The sequence below is a fragment of the Triplophysa dalaica genome, chromosome 9 (genome assembly GCF_015846415.1).
Source record: "Triplophysa dalaica isolate WHDGS20190420 chromosome 9, ASM1584641v1, whole genome shotgun sequence".
Lineage (NCBI taxonomy): Eukaryota > Metazoa > Chordata > Actinopteri > Cypriniformes > Nemacheilidae > Triplophysa > Triplophysa dalaica.
This window is the reverse complement of record NC_079550.1, coordinates 9,737,960-9,753,696: the sequence shown is the minus strand read 5'-3', so window position 1 is coordinate 9,753,696 and position 15,737 is coordinate 9,737,960. Positions and strand designations below refer to the sequence as shown.

The window sequence follows — 15,737 nt, the reverse complement described above, 5'->3', positions numbered from 1 at the left end:
GCAACATATTAATACCAACAGCAGACTTTGAAGTCGCTGGTCGTTGCGGAGGAGAGGCTGCGGTGCTGTCTGAGACTTCGTGGTGCTGAAAGTGCCGCCCGCCGCGATGTGGTCCGTGTTTTTCGTCTTGCTGTCCTACCTCGACAGAAACTTTGTCAAAGGTGAATTCTTAAGCTCCCTGGACGCAGAAAAAGAGAGCAAAGAGTTGTTTTACATGCTCAACAACACTCTCTGCGCCAGAACTTCAGTCGCAGGACAGTATCATCTCCATCAGGTCACCGACGGGGTCGAAGAGGTTCGCTCAGTGCATGACTCTCAAGGCCGTCTGGTCGATTGCTCTGTCATCCGAAACGAAATGCAAGTCAAATCCTTTATGCACGTTTGCAGAATTGGTTTGAGAGACCAGAAAACGAACTCCGATTTGGAGCGCAGTTTGACCGGGGTGTCGGAGGCAAAGGCGGGTTGTAATAAGTTGAAATCTAGAAACGTGATCGTGACAACGAAACAATCAAAAGAGGCGAACTCGGAGGCTGCAGACGATAACAAGACGCTCCGTCGGTCCAAGCGAGGTTTCACTTATCCCGGGACACTTTGGTGCGGTGCAGGAAATATTGCTGCACATTATGATCAGTTGGGTAAGTGGACTTTAATACACATGCTTGAGAATAGGTTGTTGTCATTTTTAACTTAACGTTTAATAAAGAACATAAATGTGATAATTCTGTAACTGTGCGTTTGATTTCCCTGCAGGTGAATTCGCAGAAACGGACAAGTGCTGCCGCGTTCACGATCACTGTCCCTATGTCATTCATGCATTCTCCTCCAACTACGGATACACCAATTTTAAATGGCATTCCCTCAGCCACTGCGACTGCGACAGCGCGTAAGTTTAATATAGGTTATGTGATCCAGATATGCAAGTGTGATGCTGACAGACTTGCTACGTTTCATATATATTTTAATTTTTTCTCAATCTTGTGCAATTGCTATAACCTACATGTTGTGTTATTAAGTGTTGTCATAAGGAAAATCCATATGTCGCACTGACTGCAAGGGGAATCAAAGGATGAAAGTTTGTGAAATTGAGAAAATCATGAAATGTAAACAGCTAATGTCGCTAAAATATAGGTTTGATTATTTAAAAAAATCTAAAACAAAGGTTAGATATTAAACTCTAAGAGGTATTTATAATTGACCACTAGACTGGACAATCAGTTAGTAAGATGCAGACATGATACACTTGCAATTTATTGAAGAATCAAAATCAGTTCTTACAAAAAACTGTTCTCAAAAATCTAACAATGCATTTATTATTCAATTGCCATAAAAATATGAAATATCTTAATTTTAGTGTTCCTGTAGTTCAGTTGTTAGAGCATTGCATTGCATGAAGTTCCTGTAAAGTGCATAAATTCAATGTGAATTTATTTATGGCCACTTATGTATCCTACAGGTTAAAAGAATGCCTGAGACTTGTCAATGATACGTCATCCCGAGTGGTTGGACAAGCCTTCTTCAATGTGATCGAAGTGCCGTGCTTTGAGTTCTCATATGAAGAACAGTGTGTGGAGCGTCACTGGTATGGAATGTAAGTATCAACTCTGCATTAATTTGGTAATCTAGCAATGAGTGTGAAAGTGGCTGAACAAATCTCATTTTTTCTCTTCTTTCTATCAAAGGTGTAAAAGGTATGACCAAGTTCCCGTCGCAGCGATCAGAGAATCTATCCCTTATGACTTTGGGGGCATTGATGTCATTGACGTTTTGACTATAGCGCCTCCTAAGACCAAGGGGTCGGACGAAGAAAAGCAGGATGAGAAAAAGGGCGAAGAGAGCACGACACAATCTACGTTGTCCGAATCGAAGACCACCGCCCCCGAAGAGCCCTCGCTAACAAATGTGGTGACGGCCGCAGAGGATTTCATTAAAGTGCTTGCCACGGTCTCCACTTCGCAAAGCTCATCCACAGAGGTGGGAAAAGGAGAAACGCAGTCGGAGAGGAAAAAGAAGAAAAATTCAGACAAGAAGAAGAAAGAGAACAAAAAGAGAAGAGGAAAGGGGAAAGGCAGAAAGAAAAACCGAAAACCCGAAGCTGTGTTGAAGGTTGATGAAGGGACGTCAAGTCCGCCCTCCACCAGTCAAACAGAGGAGGTCATGGGTAAGAACATATTCGTAGAGGGTCATGCAAAAATAGAGATATTACGAACAAAAGTTGACAATTTCATGAACAGCGAACTCGATACTGTGGGTAACGGTCCGCTTTCTAATAAGATGATGAGAGACGATCCTCCACGGACAGTCAATGAAAGTCAGGAGGTTGTGTCTACTTCAGCAAGTACAAAGAAAGAAGAGATACTAGAACGAGCAAATAACACAGAATCCATCGCAACAACTACACGTGATACGCCCATTATCCCAAAACTAAGACACAGAAGTCAAAAGAAAAAAACGAGAAAAACCATTGCAGACCCAAAGGCGAGTCCACTCGCAGGTCTTAGCCTGCCAACGTCAATGACAGAGAGTCCCATTATGGCAGTAAGAAAAGAGATGCCACAGAGTACAGAGCACAACGAAGAAAGGAGACCTGTAGTCGGAACATTCGCTACACAAAATACACCCATTGTGAGAACCAAGAGGCCAAATTCAAGGCAGAGAGAAGGAAGACAGAAAATGAAGAAAATCCTCGCTCCCTCTACAGAACCCTCTGCAGATATCACCTCAGGAGATTCCCAACCGCTCCCAGGTTCAGACACTAGGGGGGTAACAGTCGAGGAAGCTCGGGTGCTTGAGAGATTAGGTTTAGACCGGCTTGAAAATTTCGAGAGTTTAGTGACATCATCAAGCGCACATGTTGGTAATACAAAGAACAAACTGCAAAGTTTACAGGGCGCTACGGTAAGAAGGACATTTGAAGAGGAACACTCCAACCCATCCAATGAAAGACGTGTTATCAAAATCTGTTATGAAATCGTTTTGCCCCCTGAAACTGACCAGTCAATGAATCCTGAGTTTACTACAGCCCCGACATTTACTCTCGCTCAGACTAACAATAGATCAACGGTGACTCGCACTCCTAGAACCACAAAGATGAAGAGAACCAGGAAGCGTGGAAATAGAGAAAAAAAAGAGGAAAAGTTAAGACAGAGTGACATTCAATAGCTCTGCTGTGATTTAGGTTGCTACATGATACGAAGGTCTTTTAAATAAGAAGCATGTTTTTAGCTACTCTGTTTTTTTAGATCCGGTAGATTGGCAGCCAGAACAATTTTATGAAGCATATGTTTCTCAACATGATTTCTCAATAAAGTCAATAAAAGCAGTGTCGGTTGTCTCGTAGCATGATTTAGGAAAACATTCCTTTGCACCACAGTGTGAGATTTTGTTTTCATGACACGCTGCGGAGGTGTTTTGTGTACTTACAGGTAACCTGATAAATGATGGTATTTCCCTCCTCTAGGTCACTGTTAAGAAAGCAAGCCGAGTACCTGTGGTGCCTTGAGTATTTTATATGGGCCTTTGGTCCTTGCCAGGGGTCTGAGTGGAATAGGGTCACATTCTTCTCTAGGATAATCTGCTTTAGGTGCCTCACACAATCTCCACAATTAAATACGCATTATACCACTCAAATCTCCCATCAGCTGATCCTCACATGATCTTGGTGGAAATTGAGCCATTTAGAGAAGTTAAACGTAAGCATACTGTAACACTGCTGCGACAACATTTTGTTCTCAATGGGTTTGTCGTATTGTGACGAGAAGCATCCAGTGGGACAAATGTTTTAATTATAATGGGTTCGAACGCGTTATATTATCTTTTATCGAGTCGCGTCCGGTGTTGACACAGTGTAAAAATGAAGGGAAAGCTACACAAAGTCAGGTGATATAAATACACAAATTAAGTTTTAAATAAGAACATTATTACTTTAGTGTTAAACAAAATCAATGTATTTTTTTTTCAAAACCTTTAGTATTTTGTATAAAAAATATATAATGTTTGCCTAAATGCTCTGGGATATATATAAAAACTTTTGATTTAGTAAAATGGACTTCCAAAGATTACCCCTCAAAAATGTTAATATTTAAAATTATTTTATTGTCTTCAATCACACACATACACCAAATTGTAGGATGTATTTTTTATGTGGTACAATATTTATTGGTATAGGTATATAATAATTATTGGTAACGCTTTATTAAGGTTGTAAATGCATAATAGTTACCTTACTGTAACATGTTACCAAATGAATTATATTCAACTCTTTCTTATTAAAGCGTAAGCGTAACAGAATACAAATTATAATATACTTTAGTTGGTTAAACTATTTCCATTATTTAAATGACGGACCACCCAAATTTATTCAAATTATGGTCTGAGCCGAACATCACACCATTTTACATCACACTGAGTTCCTTCTCCTTGACCCCTGCTGTACTCAGCAGATCTAGAATGAGCACATGAAAACAATGTGGAGTCTCACACCACATCTTTGGTTCCCAGACATGCAATAATAATCTAGCATTCAGAGGGTGTAGACATTATGAAATGAAATACATTCCAAAACAGTACAATAGTATCATTTTCAAAGAGCAAAAGACAGTTCGCGATTGATTTCAATGCGTTCCATGCTGTTACTGTCATGGAAATGGGGTTAAGAGGGCGAGTCTCCGTTCCCATGAGAGCGGGTGGCTTTTGCTGAGTAACCACACGCTTGTGTCCACATGCAGAGTAGAGTAGCGAGGGGTCGCCTCAAGACTGCTGTGAAGGCAGAATTAATGAGCTGGAGGTAATATTAGAGGAAGTGGCTAGATAATATCTAAACAACTGTATATCAGAAATAGACTCAATATCTATGAATAATAGGTTGGAGGTAGGGATAAAAAAAGGCTCATTCTTTCTATTGGCACGCTGCAACGGTGAAACAATGGTACTTCATTGAAGAACACATATTTAATCTTCTTCTCTAAACTTTTTAGGTTGCTAGGAAATTTTCCTCAAGCTGCCATTCATGCATGTGAAAACACGGAGCCCCAAGCGGCTTTCAGATTTTATTAATATGATGAATGCAAAAAATGTGTATTCGTCAATTACAAAAAGATTAACTAATCATCCCTGGCTGGACAGTGGACATCCCCAATATTTGGCCAAGATACAGCTAGGCCTATTTGAAAATTTGGAATTTTTTAAGGTACAAAAAATCAAAATACTGAAAAAAAGGGCCTTTAAAAGTTGTCCATCAGAGGCGCTGTAGCAGGCCGTTGCTATAGAAACAGGTTTCATTAGTGAATTATTTTTTCATCTGGATATTCTATAATTAGTAAACTTGCATGCAATAGGAAAAAGCATATCAATACGCCTAAAATGTTTGCCCCATCATGTTTGGAAATTTTAATGCAATTTTACACTTTCAGTGACATCTTGCCAAAGCCCATTATTTTTCAGTCCTGTTAGATAGATTCCTGGCCAGCATTTTAGATATGCTGTGTTTTTAGTGAGTGTTACAAATACATCTGTTCCAGAGGCATCACCTGAAGGTCCCCAATCTACAGGAAAAAAAACAAAATAACTAGCCATCATTCAAATTGTATTTTTTTTCTAATGCACAAATGGCCACAAAACAACAACACAACACGAAACAGAATATTTGATTCCCTTGAAGTTGCTACAGCCTAGAATAAATAATTCAAATGACCTCATAACTAGAGAAAAGCCTAAAAGACGGCAAACATTAAGGTCAATGCAATAATGCATAATATATTCTCCAATGATGGAGGCTCCTACCTGAACATGAGAGGGACAACTCAGAACATACACCAATGCATTAGCTATGTCTTCTGCCTGTAGACACTATAAAAATAACACAGATCATTTGAAAAAGTGGACCTACAGCCATGGAGACATGAGACACTGGACTGGAATTGTCACAATATATGCAGAAATGCTAGATAAAGGCAAATTTGGAATGGCCCCTTTATTTTGTGTATACAAACATTTTATTTATTGGTTATAAAGCCGCAGAAAAAATTGAGAGACCATTTCAGAGACTGATTTTCTGATTTAAAACTAACTATTTATAAGTATATGTTTAGGTAAAATTATCCTTTTTTGTTTAGTTCTGTGAACTGCTAACTACATTTTTCTCAAATTGAAAAGTTTGCATTTATTTGCAGAAAATTAAGACTGAGAAACAGGTGCAAATAACAGAAAAGATGCTCTGTATTTTTTCAGACCTCAAATACTGCAAAGAAAACAAGTTTATATGCAATACAACAGTAATATTCCTACATGTATTTAGGAAAAGTAAAAAGAAAATTATGTAATAACCTTTTCACATTGCTGTTTGATGACTTAATGTCACTCCTGAGGTTTGATTTTGTTAAAATTCTGATTTGAAATGGTCCCTTAATTGTATTTTTACCTTTATACGTCTATAGGCAGCAGCTGCAATTTCTGGCTTGTCACTGTAGAACCGGGTGGTAAACTTTGTCTCCACTAAACCAGGTGATATACTCTGTCAATAAATAAGCATTATTAGTGCCACCATAATATTTGGACATGTTTTAAAATCGATAATTAAATCATAAAATGTGTGTATATGAAATGTATTAACAAGTCTTCATAATCAATAGTTCCTATTAGTTTATTGCCGATGGTTGCTGTGGTAGCACTACATATCATATAATCTCGTACAGTGGCACGTATGTGGCTCTTGTTTTCCCGTAGCTCTTGTCGTAAACCTTCTGTGAGAGCAGTCACAGCATATTTGGTGGCAGTGTAGAAGTGTGCATCAGCGTGGTTCATGACTCTGTGTCCGCACATGCTGAAACACATGTTGAGACACATTATGACGCCTTGGTAAAGGCAGGAATATGACTGCAGGTAAAAATATCACATAAAACTAATCTGTACCTGTTAATGTTAATGATATGGCCGTCATTAACATTTCTTTCTTTCATAGACTGGTAAGCCTCACGGGTGCACACTGACAGTCCGATCACATTCACCTGCAAAATGTCATGTTCGTACACTTTATAACATCGCTGTAACTCACTGTAGATTTATTTACAATGTTGTTTTAAACATATACTTCCGTAGTTATTTTCTTTCATAAAACAAGACCGAATATCTTAGGTCACTTTTCTTGCAATGTAAATGTTTTGTAATTTAAGAAGTTTTCAATAGTTTTACAAGAAAACAAGACAAAAATGTTTACGAAAAATGACATTCAGTGTTGCTTTGCTTATGCCAATGAGACCAGTCTCTTCTTGCTCGTTTTGAAGTGTTTAACTCAAAATGAAAACAGAACTGATAGGAAAGTAGTAAAAATTACTTAAAATAAAATCTGCTGCAAAACTACAGCAAAGTTTTAAAGTGTACATCATACCTTATCTTTGAATGTTGCATGTCAGCAATACACGGCTTTCTGTTTTGTAAGTAACTTACATCCATCATAGTCCTCCAGTAACTTGTTTTCCCACATAACAGAGGCTCTGGGAAAGCCAAGCCAGCGTTGTTGATGCACACCTCAATGCCATGATGTTGATCTTTGATCCAGGCAAACATGGACAAAATCTCCTCCTCTATAGACAGATCGCATTTGTATGGAACCAGAGTGCCACTGAATCCATTATGAACGCATTCTGAAGCTAAGCTCTGTGAAAAGAAAAACGTTCACCGTTGATCGCTTAAAGGGGTCATATGGTGGAAATACGTGTTTTTCTGTGTCTTTGGTGTGTTATAAGTTGCCCATGTATGTATTAGACACGTAAAATTGCAGAAATTTAAGTGTCGGAACAAAAGATGCCTTCTATCTAAAAGCTAATGCGAACCCAGACCTGTCTGAAACGCCGCGTGTAACCACACCCCCACGCATGTACGTCACTTTGTGGTATGAGACCACAAGTCCGCCCAAATGTACTTTTGAGGCTTCGATTATGTTTTTTGGGTGTTTAACAATGGATGTTCATGTTTCTTATAAAAAACACGTATTATTTTGTATATTTTACATATTTCAAGTCTATTGTTCAACGCTGTCCCTCTTCTCACTAAACGACTGGATTTCTTCCGGTCTATATAAAGTCCCTCCTTCCGAAGCGCTCTGATTGGTAAAGCCGACACGGTCTGTCGTGATTGGTTTCCCGCTTTGAGTGTGTGAAGTTGTCCCGCACCCATACCATATCAGCCTCTCAGTGCACGTGTATTCATGGCGTCAACTTCACTTTATCAGTTAAAAACATGCTAGTGCATGTGCAAACGTCAATCTTTAATGGAGATCGCAAATTTATTTTTCCTACTATGGCGAGGGAAATGACACCGGACCGAATGGCGTCAGACCTGTTATATTAATTATCACTAATAACAGAAGCGTTAGCTTTGTCTTTTTATATTGGACTCGAGTTGGATAATAAAAAAAGCAGATTGACCAGGAGACACTTGCAAGCAGGACTTCAATGGGCGTTTCATAGAAGTGTTTAAGAGGTAAGCGCATGCACACAATACCAGTGTATTACACAGAACAGCTTTCACAGCCGATGTTAAAGTCATGGAAGCTGTTTTTTGACCGTTGGTTATCTTAGAATATGTGTAGCTGAATTCTTCTTACCAGCTGTAGGACTGTGATGAAAGTTAAAGTAGTTTGGCAGGTAGCTCAGTCAAATGTTAAAAATCTCTGATAACCAAACACTACTCCAGCAGCTCTTCCAATTTGCTAAGGAAGACCTCGCACATTTTGTTGCGTATTGGGCGAAGGTTATAAAAAGCACTCGGAATAGTGACATCATGTTCCGGGAAGTAGAGGGCTCCGATCCAGCCTTAGTCCTTGAAAAGCTGTTGAAGACAATATCTCGCTTGGCACTGAAGCTTTATCATTTTGCAGGTATTATTTATGCTCTAACAGCAACATTAGACCTACCCACTAACTAAAGGTTGAAAAATGGGATCGGGAGAACGTGCTCTTTAATGAATGCTGTGTTAAGTAAACATTATGTGTAGGAATTGAAAGCCAAGATAAAGTCCGCTCAGCTGCATTCTAAGAATCACAGGATGTCCTGATCTTTTTAAAATACAGGAGAGAAGACTTTGTCTTGGCTGAAAATTAACCATGGTTTAAATCAACAAAAAAACAATAGTTTTACTATAGCAGAAAGCAAAAAACATGGTTACTATATAGGCAAAAATTACTTTGGTTTTCCTGAGCGTTTACAAAAACCATAGTTATAACGTGTTTACTATAGTAAGGGCATGATTTTGCCAATAGTAATTAATTCACCAAAAAACATGGTTTTATTACACTTTTACCACAAAAAACACTGTTTATTTTCGTAAGAGATTGCATTCAAATGAAAAAGAGATATTCCTTGTGGGAGTCATGAAATTCATAACTGCACTTTTGTTGTTATAAACTATTATAAGTAATCCTGTTACGACACCATATGACAACATGCCCGAGTAGATGAGTTGAGTTGTCACAAACTGCGTCAACAACGTGCAAATAGTAAAGGTCAGGAGGTATGACAAACACAACAATAAACGACAAAATTGTTAATTAATATAATAATATAAGTGAATAAATAAAGTAACGCTCCAAAAGACCAACACATTATTTTGGGTCATGTGGCAACTAAGTCTTCAGTAGTAAACTTACTCGGCTAAATATTCATATTTTAATATGCGATTTTAAAGTGTATTGTGCACAGGCTGCACAGAGCGCGATGCCACATGCCTAAAGTTACCAAATAAACATATTATTCATTTTTGGTTAACTTGTTGCTGAAAACATTAACTTTGCATTTCACAGCAGCTTTAGAAGCATCATCCGCGAACTTTGATTTCTACATTATAACTGTGCAACTAACTTGGACATAGTTAGCTTACCTCTATTTGTTCTACGTTCCTGGCACATCCAATCACTTTCATGCCATGCTGGGTTAATGATTTAGCGATCGCAGCTCCAATGCCCACTGAAGCACCAGTGACAAGAGCAACTCTACCCCTCCATCGATCCATCCTAACTATCACAAAACGCAACTGAGGGTCTCCTCTTAGCTTTTTACGGCAGTCCCTCCTCTACCTGACTGTAGGGCCAATAGAAAGGCACGTCCAATTCACATGCCTCTGTTTTTTTACCAGCCTTGACAAAAAGCTATTTAGTCACCTTGTTCGTTTAAAACAAATTTGGTCAGTGTGTCAATTTTTTAAGTTCAAAAATAGGTTTTTGGTGAGTAGCTTAGTGCAAAAACATTCTTCAAACTGATTTTTTTATTGATCATCTCTGTGATATCAAGCCCTAAGTAAACTTGATTTTTAAAACCTACTTTAGCGTTTAGTATTTGCAACATTTTCTCAAATGCTTATTTTAGTTTCTGCTTTAACATTAACAAAAAACTGAAATGTTACAGTAAATCGAGGCAAAGCAGTATTTATTACAAATAATTACATTTAATTGAAATTGTTTTGAAATCAGAACAGATTTTGCCACCAATCTGTCTGTAAGCCTATACAGTATATGTAAGGAGGAATATATGTTTGATTCTGAATGATTGGAACTTTTATTAGCTTCAGTTATGTGAGTTGTTCCACAGGCCTCATCTGAATGTCACCAATCTAAAGAGAATGAGGGATAACACAGTTATTATAAAAAGTAATCATTACTGTCTTTATATTATCGCAGAAAATTCAACAATGGGGTTCAGAAGTCCACGAATAAAATCTTGGATTGTAGATCAAATATAAACCTGGAAACGCATTAACTGGATTATCAGTTTTGGCACAAACAAGTGAAGTTCATGTCAGCATGTTGCTTTTAAAGTGAACTCTGAAATTGCAAATAATGCAAAACAAAGAAGCACGTGTAATGATGTACCCAGTCTCAAACTACAGAAAGAGTCCAGCTTACCTGAACATGTGGAGGAGCACTTAAAACATACAGCACTGCAGTGGCTATATCATCAGCTTGCAGACACTGTAGAAATATCATTTAACTATACCAGAAACACTGAGCTATTATGTTTTGTGTAGAAAAGCAACAGGGTTTGTCTATACCTTTATACTTTTATATGCAGCTGCAGCCTTTTCTGGCTCGTGTTCATAAAGCCGATAGGCAAACTCAGTCTCCACATAACCAGGAGATATGCACTGATAAAGAAAAGCACAGGACCACCAAAGTCTTTTATTATGTTTTAACAGTCATACTCCTCTTTATTCTTCGTTAGCTTTATCTTACTGTGGCACGTATGTGGGTCTTAGCCTCCCGTAACTCTTGTCGTAAACCTTCTGTGAGAGCAGTCACAGCATATTTGGTAGCAGTGTAAAAGTGTCCATCAGCATTGGGCATAACTTGGTGTCCACATATGCTAAGGCACATATTGGAAGATGTTTCATGCTTTGGAGATATAAATATGTGTAACTAAAACTTTTACTGTACCTGTTAATGTTAATGATATGGCCGTCATCAACATTTCTTTCTTTCATAGACTGGTGAGCCTCACGGGTGCACACTGACAGTCCAATCACATTCACCTGCAAAATGTCAAATAGTTGTTGGATAGTTCACACAAAAATGAAAATTCTGTTATTTACTCACCTTGAGTTGTTTTAAACCTGTTTACATGTCTTTGTTCTGGTGAACACGGAGAAAGATATTTGGAAGAATGCTTGTAACCAAACAGTTCTTGGCTACCACTGGTAGTGAAAAGCGTCCCAAAGATGTTTGCTATCCTTCGTTCTTTAAAATTTCATCTTTTGTTTTTAAAAGAACAAAAAATGTATAAAACAATTGTCCTACCATGGTAGTCAATGGGGTCAAAGAACTGTTTGGTTACACACATTCTTCCAAATATCGTTCTCTGTGTTCATCAGAACAAAGACATTAACACAGATTTGGAAACAACTCAAGGGCGATTAAATGATGGGAGAATTTTCATTTTTGGTTGAAGTGTTCATTTAAATGTGTCACTTTGAAAACAAACGTTTTGAGAATGACTTACTAGCGCCTGCTAGTGACCCATACTAGAGTGACTTAGTGAATGATTTTTCATAAGATGGGCCAAATAAAACATTTAGAAAATATGTGTAACCTAAGACACCATCTAGTGGTGTGATGTTAAAGGCTGTTAGAATGTTTTTGTAAAATCTTTCAGAAAACCAGTTTTTAAATTTACCATTATATACTTAATAAATAGTTATATACACACACACGCACACACACATATATATATATATATATATATATATATATATATATATATATTAATTGATTATATATTCTATTTTAAAAATTTTATTGTTGTTATTAAGGTTTCATTATATGTTCTATCTGTACGTTGGTAAAGGTTGTTTATGCAGTTTAATTTAAAAAATGTTGATTTATTCAACCCCAGTTCATGTTAGTAGAGCAATAAACAATCTATAACACATGATTTTAGACTTAATTGCATTCAACATAACAAAGAGGTTAGGAGAACGTTATTGTAACCCTAGGTGCCATTTTAATATTTTCAAAACAAATAAAACAAAACAAATATATTATTATTATATATCATTTAAATTACAATTTGGAAATATTGTAAATTATAATAACTTGTGCTTTAGGTTATAATGTTGTAGCCATTTATTAATACTCATTTTATACAATTTCATGACAATTATTACAGCTTTTCTGTAGCTCAGTGGTAAGAGCATTGCGTAAGGTTGTTGGTTCAATCCAAGGGGATTGCACAAACTTGGAAACAAATGTATAGGATAATGCAATGTAAGTCGCTTTGGATAAAAGCGTCTGCCAAATGCACAACTGTAATGTAAATGTATTAACAACACACAAGCAATTATGAATACATACTATTGAATTTTTAACTTCCTGTTAAGATGCCAAATATGTAGATCTAAAGTCAAGGGCATACATAACTGTAACCAAAGTTTAAATAATGAAAAAAATATCGTGTTATGCCAAATGATGACGTTTCTTCACATAGGGTAAGATACAGGTCGGACACAGTAGGTGAGTGCATGTTATAAGTGACCAATAAAGGATCGGAGAAGTCTGCCATTGTCCCGCCTCCAAAGTCTCAGAAGTCAACTCGACGTGCGAGCAAGCGTTAAGAAGTTGCGAGAGCATAGAGAGAATTGCGCGCGCGCTCACGGACTGCGTTTTTGAACGCGGATCAGAAATGCGCTCTCGCCAGGATTCATTTCCGTGCACGGATTCTGTTCTGCGCGCTCGCCGAGCATAAATGCGCTCTTACACTCTTGGAACTGTTCTGTGCGGTTTTCATGCGCGCGAGTTTTTGGTTTGAATTAACGCTTTATTACTTACATCCATCATAGTCTTCCAGCCACTGGTTTTGCCACATAACAGAGGCTCTGGGAAAGCCAAGCCAGCGTTGTTGATGCATACGTCAACGCCATGGTGTTGATCTTTGATCCAGGCAAACATGGACAAAATCTCCTCCTCTATAGACAGATCGCATTTGTATGGAATCAGAGTGCCACTGAATCCATTACGGACGCATTCTGATGCTAATTTCTTTAAGACATAAGAAGATCATATAAGATATTACATATATCAACAAAATGAAATTTCAGTTTACTTTCTGTATTGCTCATATTTGGCATAAATACCTCGATTTGTTGCACGTTTCTGGCACAGCCGACCACTTTCATGCCATGGTGGGCGAGAGATTTTGCTATTGCTGCCCCTATTCCCACTGAAGCACCAGTGACAAGAGCAACTCTCCCTTTCCAGCAATCCATACCAAAGAAAGATGATAGATACATTAACAAGTTGTGCAACTGCTGTTATGCTCCAGCGGAGAAAGTTCCGCCTTCCAGTAAAAAGAGCTAATCGCAAAGCTGACATTCTGTGTGGGAGGGGCGTATAATGAGGGGTGTTCGATTCCGGGTTCTTTGGAGTCGACTCCAATTCTCCAATTCTCGACTCCCACTTTTGGGAATCGACACTTCGAATACGAATATAAAACAAACGAACGAAACTTCACAAGTTTGGGAACTTTTGACAGGCAACCGAACTCTGGCATCTCCAAAGTCAATAGCAAATACACATGCATTTGTGCAACGAGCACACCATCACAGAGAGTGTTTTGTGCTGCTTGTTAACCCTTTCTGGTGCTAAACCGATGTGGTTTTCCAAACTCGCGCAGTTTAAGCACACTCAGGGACACGGTTGTATAGACATCTGAAGTATTTCGTTTGGTAATTTTTTTATATTGCATACATTTTACTGAGCTACAGTCAAACAAGTGAAGTTGGGTAGCCTACTTAAAGACACCAAGTTTCATTGGGCTAAAGAGCCTAAAACCTTTATTTTATTTTATTTATATTCACCCACTTAAACACTTCTAATATTTCACGTTCTGTGACCATAAGCAGTTTTTGTAAATAATATGCAAACACCGTTAAATCGATCCATGTTAATAAAACAAATTAAAACGTTCTGCTAACTAATAAACAAAGTTAAAACAACCGAACAAAAGGACGCGTGAAGGGACAAATTGCTTGTGCTTTTTCAAACCGCGTTTGGATTTAAATTATTTCATGTCTGACATTGAGATCTCTGCCAAAATATAAATGCTAAATTAAGATGGTACCTTGCAGAAAAACCATTCATTGATTCATGGCCCCGTGAGATGCATTAAACAGTCTCTTAGATTTACATTTAAGAATTTGATATGAAAATGTTAGATATAAAGTAGTTAAAAGATTTATAACAGAGGGCTGGGTGCCTTATCCTGCACAACCCTACGTCGGGTCTTACCGATTGTTGACAAATGTTGACAGGTATGGTCCAGTTATGCGCACAGACTTACATTTAAGCAAGACGCTTTCATTCCAAGCAACTTACAAAGTCTTAACAGTTTTTGGGAAAAATAAAAGCTTGAAGAGGGACAGACAAAATATAGGAGAATTGTTAATAAGAATGTGAGAATTTCATGTCATCGAATTGAAGGTGAAGAATGACTGGGAAACATTCCCGTTATAATTACTCCCTGAAAAGCTTCTGCTAAATGACTAAATGTAAATGTTGCGAGAGTAACAGTAGGCGGTCACTCATGCTCTGATTATAGCAGTGTTTTGGATCGGATCAGAGCCATTACATGAGAGAGTCGCGTAAACTCTGTTGACTCCAATGGAACAGTTTTTTCACAGCAATGTCGGTTCATGGAGGCTCTTAATAGTTCCCGGAAATGAGTTGCGCATGGAGATGCGACTAGACAGACCAACTGAGGTAAAATTGAATTCATTTAAAGACGAAAGCCGTTTAATGAAATTAAAATGTGAAAGAAATAAAGCAATTAAAGAGAAAACATAACTTTCTGGAACTATCTGAATGCTCCATGAATCACGTGACACAAGCTCTCAATAGTTCCTGGAAGTTACTAGTTACGCATGGAGCTTCGTCTAAACAGACCAACTGAGGTAAACTTCTAAACCATTTAAAGACGAAAGCCATTTGATGAATAAAACATTTTGAGAAGTAAAGCATTCAAAGAGAAATCATAACTTCCTGGAACTATCAGAAGTCTCCATGAATCACGTGACGCTCCAGCGTTTTGGACTTCCGTTGGCAGTGCTCTCTCTCTCAATGGCTCTGGATCTGATGTAAACGTGTAGCTTACAGTGAGAGAGTTGAGATATGACTTTTACCTAAAACATGATTGGATTTACTATTTAACCCATATAAGTCAATGACAACATTACATTTTTTGTCGAAAAGGAGTCGATAAGAG

General features: G+C 37.9%; 3 protein-coding genes across 3 annotated transcripts; 1 reads left to right on the top strand and 2 right to left on the bottom strand.

Annotated features, from left to right (window-relative positions):
* Nucleotides 1-50: 50 nt before the first annotated feature.
* On the top strand, nt 51-3,313 carry proca1 (protein interacting with cyclin A1). The gene is made up of 4 exons (XM_056757629.1): nt 51-635; nt 751-883; nt 1,454-1,588; nt 1,680-3,313. Exons 1-4 carry the CDS (start codon nt 107-109, stop codon nt 3,157-3,159), a joined length of 2,277 nt encoding a protein of 758 aa, XP_056613607.1. The 5' UTR covers nt 51-106; the 3' UTR covers nt 3,160-3,313.
* Nucleotides 3,314-4,071: 758 nt separating this feature from the next.
* Nucleotides 4,072-10,281, bottom strand: LOC130428593 (dehydrogenase/reductase SDR family member 11-like). The gene is made up of 7 exons (XM_056756751.1): nt 9,871-10,281; nt 7,441-7,650; nt 6,907-7,001; nt 6,688-6,817; nt 6,416-6,508; nt 5,779-5,844; nt 4,072-5,540 (listed from the first exon to the last, which is right to left on the bottom strand). The coding sequence occupies exons 1-7, from the start codon at nt 10,000-10,002 to the stop codon at nt 5,496-5,498; spliced, it is 771 nt and encodes a 256-aa protein (XP_056612729.1). The 5' UTR covers nt 10,003-10,281; the 3' UTR covers nt 4,072-5,495.
* Nucleotides 10,282-10,414: 133 nt separating this feature from the next.
* Nucleotides 10,415-13,789, bottom strand: dhrs11b.1 (dehydrogenase/reductase 11b, tandem duplicate 1). Its single transcript, XM_056756750.1, has 7 exons — nt 13,612-13,789; nt 13,307-13,516; nt 11,420-11,514; nt 11,219-11,348; nt 11,038-11,130; nt 10,892-10,957; nt 10,415-10,599 (listed from the first exon to the last, which is right to left on the bottom strand). The coding sequence occupies exons 1-7, from the start codon at nt 13,765-13,767 to the stop codon at nt 10,558-10,560; spliced, it is 792 nt and encodes a 263-aa protein (XP_056612728.1). The 5' UTR covers nt 13,768-13,789; the 3' UTR covers nt 10,415-10,557.
* Between the last annotated feature and the right edge of the window lie 1,948 nt (nt 13,790-15,737).

Bases quoted from the DNA above. Each gene is read 5' to 3' on its own strand.
- proca1 (XM_056757629.1), top strand. From the start codon at position 107: ATGTGGTCCGTGTTTTTCGTCTTGCTGTCCTACCTCGACAGAAACTTT. The intron at 636-750 runs GTAAGTGGACTT...ATTTCCCTGCAG, and splicing joins TGCACATTATGATCAGTTGG to GTGAATTCGCAGAAACGGAC. The intron at 1,589-1,679 runs GTAAGTATCAAC...TTTCTATCAAAG, and splicing joins GAGCGTCACTGGTATGGAAT to GTGTAAAAGGTATGACCAAG.
- dhrs11b.1 (XM_056756750.1), bottom strand. From the start codon at position 13,767: ATGTATCTATCATCTTTCTTTGGTATGGATTGCTGGAAAGGGAGAGTT. The intron at 13,517-13,611 runs GTATTTATGCCA...TATGTCTTAAAG, and splicing joins GAAACGTGCAACAAATCGAG to AAATTAGCATCAGAATGCGT. The intron at 11,349-11,419 runs GTACAGTAAAAG...TATGTGCCTTAG, and splicing joins CATATCATTAACATTAACAG to CATATGTGGACACCAAGTTA.
- LOC130428593 (XM_056756751.1), bottom strand. From the start codon at position 10,002: ATGGATCGATGGAGGGGTAGAGTTGCTCTTGTCACTGGTGCTTCAGTG. The intron at 6,818-6,906 runs GTACAGATTAGT...CATGTGTTTCAG, and splicing joins CATATCATTAACATTAACAG to CATGTGCGGACACAGAGTCA. The intron at 6,509-6,687 runs GTACGAGATTAT...ATTTATTGACAG, and splicing joins AGAGCCACATACGTGCCACT to AGTATATCACCTGGTTTAGT.